The 10,000-nt window shown below is 40.9% G+C and overlaps 1 protein-coding gene across 2 annotated transcripts in view; it reads right to left on the bottom strand.

Annotated features, from left to right (window-relative positions):
* The window catches only part of LOC134088019 (NACHT, LRR and PYD domains-containing protein 12-like), a 25,329-nt gene that overhangs the window by 12,652 nt on the left and 2,677 nt on the right, over positions 1–10,000 (bottom strand). For both annotated transcript variants that reach the window (XM_062541905.1, XM_062541904.1), the window contains exons 4-8: positions 9,887–10,000; positions 8,862–8,960; positions 8,676–8,751; positions 8,205–8,409; positions 5,963–7,757 (exon numbers count right to left, since the gene is read on the bottom strand). In XM_062541905.1, the coding sequence (XP_062397889.1) occupies positions 5,963–7,757; positions 8,205–8,409; positions 8,676–8,751; positions 8,862–8,960; positions 9,887–10,000 (2,289 nt within the window). The remainder of the gene's footprint in view (positions 1–5,962; positions 7,758–8,204; positions 8,410–8,675; positions 8,752–8,861; positions 8,961–9,886) is intronic.

A 10,000-nucleotide genomic window follows, 5' to 3' on the forward strand; every position in this document is an offset into this window, starting at 1 on the left:
ACACACACACACACACACACACACACACACACACACACACACACACACACATACAAACACACACACACACACACACACACCATGCCCATGGAATACCACCCTGAGGGATATTCCACCAGCCTCCCTAAAGGCCAAACTGGACATATTTCAACAAGTCTCGCTCATTTTAATGAGAGTTCCGTTCCATTAGTGTGGTTTCTGTGAATCCCAGCTTGGTAACTATAGGGATTCATGCCACTGAACTTTCCATCTTTATCAAGTTGAGTTGCCAAAAAAAAAAAAACGTTGTTGGAAAAAGAGTCCTAAAAGGCAGTTCCTTCAACCTGTGCTTTCATGTTCTCATCACCTGGAATCTACAACTCAAAATCTAGAAGTCGAAACTTTTTTCAGACAGTGTCACCAAGCATTGATTTATGTATTCACTAGTTCTGAATAATTTATGTAAATATTACAACTTCAAATCTTTTAACTTGGCATGTGTGTGGTCTTATTCGTGCATGTTCTCTCTTAGTTATATTCTTTAATGAAAGACATTCCTACCATTGATAAAGGGTCATGCACATTTGGTAGCCTGTTCAGTAATGGTAAATAGACTATGGAAGACAAAGATATCATTGCCTATGGCTACTAATGATTAAAACTGCTTCATATGTTGACGATTGGTCATGAATATAAAATCAACTGTGTGCTACACAGATTGAATATGAAATGACAAATTAAAAAGCCAACTATGAGACTTATGGGAGACAATAGGCTTTATAACGTTGATACCGATTTCTTTAATGGCCACCTACAGTACAGTTTACTAAATGGCGTTCACTAACGGAAGTTCGGGAGGAGCATGACGGAGAAGCTGGCTGGGCTACTTTGAAGAGACTAGACCCAGGGATGACCGGAGAACTTTTTCACTTGCACTTACACTTACACTTACCTTCGTCTTCATTAGGGATGCACCGATCCGATATTTGGATCGGATATCGGCCCCGATATGAACAAAATAGCTGGATCGGGGATCGGAAAAAATGAGCCGATCCATGGGCCGATCCGAATTTAATATAGTCTCAAAAAAAGGCTGAGCCATGACGTGCAACCAGCCATTAGCGCCGTTGTAGCAGCAGCTCACTGCTGCAGGTTAGAGTGTGCCACCTCACCGTGTGCTCTGAGTGTCTAAATTCATGGATGGGATAAATAGGCTATACCAAATTTATGTCATAGGATCAAAAGAATATCTATACTAACCACCATTTGTCATAGATTAATTACGATCTTCATGCGTTTTGTTGCATTTAGGCAACACGTTTAATGTGTAACAGTCAAAATAGGCTACTCAAACTAAACACATTGTCATTTTCATCTCATCTGTATAAACTGTTCTTGGTATAAAGACATGCAAATGTTCAAATTGGCTGTTAAAAACGTATAATTTATTAGATAAAACGTACAACTTCTACCGTTTACCACCATTCAAACTCCGTGTGAACTAATTAGTTTATCGTGGGGAAACTGCGGGACCGTACCACTATGAGTAAATAGAGGGGTTTCGCGGGTGACACCATTTTGGCAGGGGTGTTTCAATGTATGTCACTAATAATGGATTTTTATCTGCAAAATTGATTTTTGTTAGATTTATTATTTAGTAATAACCGTGAACTTGAATTTGAATGCTGTTCCAAGTTGCTGCTGGTGTACAACTGTTTATTTTTAATACTAGTAATATAATCAATAATGATGATAATGATAATAATAATGATAATAATAATAATAATAATAATACATTAGGCTACCTTTATATCTAAGTGTTATTTTGTTAGATTTTTTAAGGAAAGTAATGTTTAGTTAGGGAAAGAATGAAGAATGAAGTCAAGCCTGATGCCTTTAGTCTTTTCTACATGGTGAAGTATACAGTTTATTAATTAACAATGGTATCGGATCGGTATCGGATATCGACCGATACGCAGAGCCCAGGCATCGGTATCGGTATCGGGACTGAAAAAGTCGGATCGGTGCATCCCTAGTCTTCATCAGAGTAAACAAAAATAATAACGTTTTTAGCTTAATTTGCCTGAACTGGGGCCTGTACTACGAAGCGGGGTTACTGGCTTAGCTGGGTAACTTTGAGAGTAAGTTGATCATGTGTGGCGTAACTTCCCGGTTAACCCGTACTACGAAAGGTGGATAGGTTTTATAGGACTATCAAACAGCTTCAGGTGATTCAAAATGCAGCAGCTAGGGTTCTCACAAAAACAAAAAGAACTGAGCACATTACTCCAATTCTTAAATCTCTGCACTGGCTTCCAGTAAGTCACAGAATTGACTTTAAAGCACTACTGCTTGTTTACAAATCAGTAAATGGAGCAGGACCTAAATACCTATCAGACATGTTTCAGCAGTACACACCTTCTCGTCCTCTCAGGTCTCAGGAGAAAAACCTGTTAGTAAAACCCGCTGTTAGAACTAAACATGGTGAAGCAGCTTTTAGCTGCTATGCAGCTCAGCTTTGGAACCAACTTCCAGATGACATTAAAAAGGCCCCAACTGCAGCCAGTTTTAAATCTAGACTTAAGACAAAATTGTTCTCAGATGCTTTCTGCTAAATGTCTTAATTATTTCACCTTGAGTCTTTTATGCTTTCTTTATAAATCTTTATTTTTAAATGATGTTATGCTTTCCTTATAAGTTTTTATTTTGTTTTGGAAATTGAAACCTGATGTGTGTGATCCCTCAACATGCCGGAGAATTGCACTCATGGTGAGTAGTACTGGTTTGTTCCTTTTAAGTACTACGTTCTGCCCCTGGTTGTGCAAAGGGAGATTCAGGTGAGTAGGGCCCCTGTTTGGGGATAGTTTTTGTTGGGTGGTAGTCAGCGTCAGGGACGGCTGAGCTATCGGCCCTGTGGGGTGTCCTACGAAGCAAGTTAGACTAATCTAGGTTATCTAGACATATCGAGGCTGCACAAAGCCTTAACTCGGGTATTAAGTTAAGTGATCCTACGACAGCAGGTATGTGATAAATTTGTCAAACTAGGCTTTCAGCTCAGATCTGTGCGCGTACTCGTGGTTGGGGTGATTTTGACCAATCGGGAAACGTGGAGACGCACAAGACAGCCTAGGTTTAAAAACGATTACTTCCGCATTTATGAGCGGTAGCGAAATCTAGGGTGGTCTTTTTTAGTGTCTAACCTATAACATCAAAAAGTCGATGGTCATCAGATATTGTATGGCATGCATGTCCACAGTAGTGACATATTTGCACGCACAACATACTTAAAAGCGCCTTCGAGATTCAAAATGTTTGCAGAGGCGGGGCCGAACCTGTTCAAAGTATGACAGATTAGCACACGTGAGATAACTCCGTTGTTCAAGATAATGGATTGGTTAGAATTGGTCAGAGGGCGGTGATATTTCACGATTTGAGCTATAACTAAGCACATAACCCGCTCCCGAGCAGGTTTGGTTGCGAGCATAAGATACCATGGTGATACAGCGACGCTAAAACAAATCCACTTTCGTATGACAGCATACCCTGGTTTTGAGCGCAACATACCTCGCTAAGCCACTAATCGAGCTTCGTAGGACACCCCACTGGACATTAAGGTCTCCCCAGTAAGAAAGGAAGAGCGGCAACAGCTCTGGGTGTTTGAGAAGGATCACTATCACTGGTTTGCTAAATTAGACTCTGGCAAAGTCTATCTGTTAAAAACAGACCTGTCTTCTTGTTATTCCACCTTATGTCTTTTATGTTAATTATTCTTTATTGTTTCTTTTTATTTTTTTTATTTTATCATTATTACTATTATTATTATTATTATTATTATTATTATTCTTTGCTCATCTATGCTTTTATCTGCTATTACTGTTTGTTTTTTGTTTATGTAAAGCACATTGAATGACCTCTGTGTATGAAATGCGCTATATAAATAAACTTGACTTGACTTTAACCGAGGTATGCTGCCATGGCAATTTACGCTGCATCTCAAACCTGCTCCGAGCAGGTTATGATCTTGGTTAACCCGAGGTTTGCGGTTAACCACACCCCACAATGTCGACGTAGGCTACTTGGAAGATACATTATTGGAGCGCAAATTGTAAGCGCCTCTCTTCGCAAGGCGAGGGTTTTTAAAGACCGCCAGAATCTTTCTCCATATAATATTCTCTATGAAAGATAGCCTATAGCCTACATTCTCAGCCGAGGGACATGTTGCATTTGTCAGCTGATCGAGGCAAAGTGGAGGCTATAAGCATTGGCAATATAACATTTTCATAATTAAGACATTAATGCAAGCTATAACTAGGCCTATAAACCTTCTGAATGTTTTTGAGTTTCATTTTCACCTGCTGCCAGCGGCACTGCCGTTGCATCTAAAATGTTCACAGGATAGGCATACACTAAATCAGTCAATGGGGCTAAACATTCAATTATCCTTTATTAATATTTATTCATATACATGGCATGAATTGTGTTGCATCTGTAGGACTCTTATGAACTCAAAATGTATTTATTTCAACACATTTCAGACATTCCGCAAGCTATTAATCCTGCGTAACACATAGGCTATTTAAGGAACATGAAATAAAACTTTACTTTCATATATCCGATCTGCAATAGCCTACGTTGCCAACAGCCTTGTCTTGCTTTGTTTGCTGCCGACGTAGGCTATTTGATGTATTGTAAAGTGGGTTTTAATTCCTCGCACTTTTTATAATCATTGCGCATTGCTTATCCGTAAAATAACGTGATCGCGTCATAATTAAAAGTGATGATTTGCGCTGCAACCCGCCCATTTTATGTGAACGCGCACCAACTCCGATGAGGTTAACCCCAGTTCAACAAATCAACTTCTTACTCAGCGTCGTAGTACCGATTAACACCAATGAAGATAACCAGGTTTTGTCAACCCCGGTTTAGCAAAGTAACCCTGGGTTACATCTGGGTAGGTTGAGCTCCCTTCGTAGTACAGGCCCCTGATCAGCTTCAGAGTCATTGGAATGATTATTTGACTTATTTTGGGTTGAATGATGGCTGTCTTCCTTTCTCCTAGCGCCTTTGAGTGGAAAAACCCGCTTGCAAGTTTGTGCCACCGGCCCGGTGGCATTAACAAAAAGAAAGTCTCCAGCCTCGCGATCATGCTCATGAAGAGGCAGACAGACCGATTGACTAGTGTTGTAAAATATACATGCTAAAGCTGTAGGGGAAGCCCTGCAGAGAAACCTGCAAGTGTAAAACGAGCAAAAACAAAAAGCGAAAGCGAAAACAGCCAAATCGCCGAACCTGCATAGTTCCTCTTTATAGGTATACTATGCAACGTTTTTCAGTTAATCAATTTGTTCCATACTATTATATATGATTAAATGAGTCATTACAGGTCGAACAGTGTTTTTTTCGGCCGCCCCAGTGGTCTGTAGCGGTAGAACCACACTTGCAACTTCAGGAGATCTCGGGCACGCACCCATGCTCTACTCCAGGAAGTGTCATGTAAAGTCTCATGAAAAGGCACGGCAGACTGACCGATTGAGGAGTTTTGTAAAATATACACGCTAAAGCTGTAGCGGAAGCTCTGCAGAGAAATATGCAAGCATAAAACGAGCGAAAACGAAAAGTGAAAGCGAAACCGGCGATGAAATCGCCAATCCTGCATAGTTCCTCTTTAAACAGTGGAAATACTCCAGGTATTTTAACACTGGAAGGGAAACACTGGAAATACATGTACCTCAGGTCTTTACTCTGTCAGAAAACTGCATCAGTATCTAGATGGCAGACCATTCCAATTCAACATTCAAATATGTGTGTTATTCCCCTGAAATATCTGTACGAGTTGCTGTATTAATGACAAATCATACTGATGCATGCTGATTCCCCCTATATTACTTACAGTCATAGTAACTGTGACCATGAACTACAAATCCATAACATTATATAGCACAATCTCAATTAACATATTTAGTCACTAGAGTCCAATACTCACTTGACTCTTTTAGATGTTTTGACCACTGGCAGCATCCTCAGCAGACCTGCATCTGATCTGGCAGGTGAAACAGGTCCCCCATAATCCTGCAGGTTAAACTCCTCCAGTTCCTGGTCTGACATCAGCAGCACAAAAGCCAGAGCTGACAGCTGGGAAAGAGAGAGATCCTCTCTGGATTTGTTGTCCTTCCTCAAGTAGCCCTGGACCTCCTCCACCAGAGAGTGGTCATTCAGTTCATTCAGACAGTGGAACAGGTTGATGCATCTCTCTGGGGTGGTGGTTTCTCTGATCTTCTCCTTGATGTACTTGACTGTTTCCTCTGTGTGTAATGAGCTGCTTCCTGCCCTGGGCTGCAGGTCATGTAAGTATTTCTGATTGGACTCCAATGAGAGGCCCAAAAGAAACCTCAGGAAAAGATCCAGGTGTCCATGCTCACTGTTTAATGCTAGATCCACTGCAGTCTGGTATAGGTCATTGATGTTTTCATTCTTTTTCTTCAGAAAAGAAAAAACAACTCTTGGCTGCTGATCCAGTATATTGATCCCTGTGTTCTGGAATGTGAGGAACACATATAGAGCTGCTAGAAACTCCTGAATGCTCAGATGAACAAAGCAGAACACTTTCCCCTGGTACAGCCCAGCCTCCTCTCTGAAGATCTGAGTGCACACTCCTGAGTACACTGATGCTTGTCTGACATCTATGCCACACTCTCTCAGGTCTTTATCATAGAAGATCAGATTGCCCTTCTCCAGCTGTTGAAAAGCCAGTTTCCCCAGTGACAGAATGGTCTTCTGGTTCCACATGTTTTCATACTTCTGACTCCTATGTTTGGATTGTATGACCAGGAAGTGTGTGTACATTTGAGTCAAAGAGTTTGGAATCTCTCCACTCTCTGCTTCAGTCATGATGCTCTCCAGAACAGTGGCTGCCATCCAACAGAAGACTGGAATGTGGCACATGATGTAGAGGCTCCGGGATGACTTCAGGTGTGTGATGATTCTGTTTGCCAGTTCCTCTTTTGTGATTTTCTTCCTGAAGTACTCCTCCTTCTGTGGGTCACTGAAACCCCGGACTTCTGTTACCTGATTCACATACTCTGGAGGAATTTGATTGGCTGCTGCTGGTCGGGAGGTGATCCAAACAAGAGCAGAGGGAAGCAGATTCCCCTGGATCAGGTTTGTGAGAAGGACATCCACTGAGGCAGATTCTGTTATGCTGTAGATGCATGCATTGTGCTGGAAATCCAGAGGAAGTCTGCTTTCGTCCAGACCATCAAAGATAAATGCAATGTTGTATCGGTCCTTGTTGGAGAAGGCAAAGTCTTTTGTTTCAGTGAAGAAATGATGAATGAAGTCCAAAAGGGTGAAGTTTTTGTCTTTCATCAGATTCAACTCCCGAAAAGGAAGAGGAAATATGAAATGGATATTTTGATTTGCTTTGCCTTCAGTCCAGTCCAGAATGAACTTCTGCACAGAGACTGTTTTTCCAATGCCAGCCACTCCCTTTGTAAGCACAGTTCTGATGGTTTTGTCCTGTCCAGGTAAGGGCTTGAAGATGTCCGTATATTTGATTGCTTTTTCCTCCTTTGATACTTGACTCTTGGATACCATCTCAATCTGTCTGACTTCATGTTCAGTATTTACCTCTACACTTTCCCCTTCTGTGATGTAGATCTCTGTGTAGATCTTCTCCAGAAAAGTAGACTTTCCCTGCTTTGGGATGCCTTCGCATACACTCTGACACTTCCTTGCTAGCCTATATTTGAGCTCTTGTTGACATCTAGGAAGCCGTCCATCTGGATATAAAGACACATACAGTAATTAAGTCAGATGTATTACAGAAGTGTGTGAAGTGAGCCATTTGCAGTAGCACTTGTAGCCTTTATCAGAACATGTTGCAACAGATTACATCCTTTCAGTAGTCATGGCAGTTTGTGCCTACTGATCATTTGGTAACTTTCATCCAGTGAACTCACATAAGAGTCTTATGAAGACGTCAGAAATGTTAGTTAAGAATAATATGACAAATATGACAACATGTTGTGAATTCAATCGCTCAAGGAATCCACTGATGTTTCAATCACTTCACTCAGAATACAAATAAATAAACCCAGTTATGTTTGGTACTGATTAGATTAGATTTCAGTGGAGTAATTAACTGAACATGACTTCTGCCAGATTCTTAAATGTTTTTCAAATTGTGTAACAAACTAAGCTCAGTAATTAATGAACAAATGTCTCACATTTCTCCAGCTGCTGAGCGAGGATCTCCTGACTCATGTTCCTCAGGATGTGCACTGCAATCTTCAGAGCTCCATCTCTGGCATCTCTCTGGTCCTCCTCATCCTCCTCTTCATCACAAGGGGATTCTGGGTAATCATGACTCAGGAGCTTCTTGAGTCTCTTCAGTTCCGTCTTCATGAAGGTCATGACTTTTTCCTCAAGCTTCTGTTTCCCAAAAACAAGTCATTCCATCAGTAATGAAATAAACATGAATATCTGATCAGCAAACATTCTCTATTTGCTAGTCCACAAACATTCTCTATTTCTTCAGTGATTTCCAATTTATTACATCACACCATAAAAAGACCTGTGTAAAATAACTGTAGAATAATGTTTTTACATGGTCGTGATTATTTAGTTTCTGTCATCTGTGGATGAATATTTAATACGCACGCACACACACACACACACACACACACACACACACACACCTTGAATAATGTAGACAGGTCTTTTTGATAGACTTTGCTGAGGGTCGGATGAATTGTTTGTTCTTCCTGTTGGATGCTGAAGGAAATATAAGGACAGCAGCTATCAGTTAATAGTGTTTATAATGTATGTGATGTACAAATATACTGTATGTGAATTGAATAGGACATTTTAGGAAGGATTCTTACCTAGGATCAGGATGACTGCCTCCCTCTCTGAAGTTGGGGACCTCACCCTTGGAGTTGTCACTCTTCATGGACACACAGCTGGGTGCAGGGGAGTCTGGCCTAAGTGAGTAAACACATCATACAGCAGTAAATAAATAAAATCAGTCATTTTAATACGTATTCATGTTTGTATGTGTATGCGTTACATTCACTATCTGCACTGGAAGAATTCAAGCGTACCCAAAGATGTGACGCTACCGGAACAAGAAGTAAGGCGCTGCCTTCAGAAACAGTTGTTATGACCTCTAAAAGACTGGCTTGTTTTTAATTTCTTATAGATATACTGTATTATTCATTTATTCACTTATTTTCAATTACTTTCTTAAATAAGAAACATATTTTTGCTGGTGAAATGTGGAGTTTAAATTCCAACTGTCTAATTTTAACCAATAAAACCAGGTTCACTAAAATTCTGGCCTTTCACTAGCCTGCTCATGAAGATTAATGAATTTTACAAGCCACACATAAAAGTTTTCTTTTTTATTCACATTTTAAGTGTCCCAAATTTGTCAGAATTCAGGTTGTACAAGTATGTCTCAACATTAGATGACATAAAGTCACATGCTCCGGAATTCTAACCTAGAAAATTAGATGCACCCTAGCGCCGGCAAATGGAATTCTAGCAACTTTGCGTTGGCTTGCGAGCTGGAAAAATCAAACTTCCAACGGGCCAATCACATCATGTATAGAGTCTCTGGGCGGGCTTAACATAATGACGACTAACCTGCGACCACAAGTTGCAACCGTTAAGCGTGAATTCCCCATCCTGCTACTTCAAAACAAAAAGATGACTGGTTGTAGTGCTATCCTATTGCGTGGAGAGGGAGTTTGAAAGACAACCGTTTATTCCACCCCTCAGATTGAGCCCTGCTTATGGTGAGTTCCCAGCTTCAGGCTCGTCAGGCTAGCGGAAGGCGGTCCAGCTACAGGAATTCATATCTGCACAGACATTATAATCTTTCTTTCCAGATGGAGACCGTTCTTACCTGGCTTCAGGATGACTGCCTCCCTCTCTGAAGTTGGGAACACCACCCTTGGAGTTGTCGCTCTTCATGGACACACAGCTGGGTGCAGGGGAGTGTGTCCTCTTATCCACTGGC

Source organism: Sardina pilchardus, chromosome 7, assembly GCF_963854185.1.
Source record: "Sardina pilchardus chromosome 7, fSarPil1.1, whole genome shotgun sequence".
Classification (NCBI taxonomy): Eukaryota; Metazoa; Chordata; class Actinopteri; order Clupeiformes; family Clupeidae; genus Sardina; species Sardina pilchardus.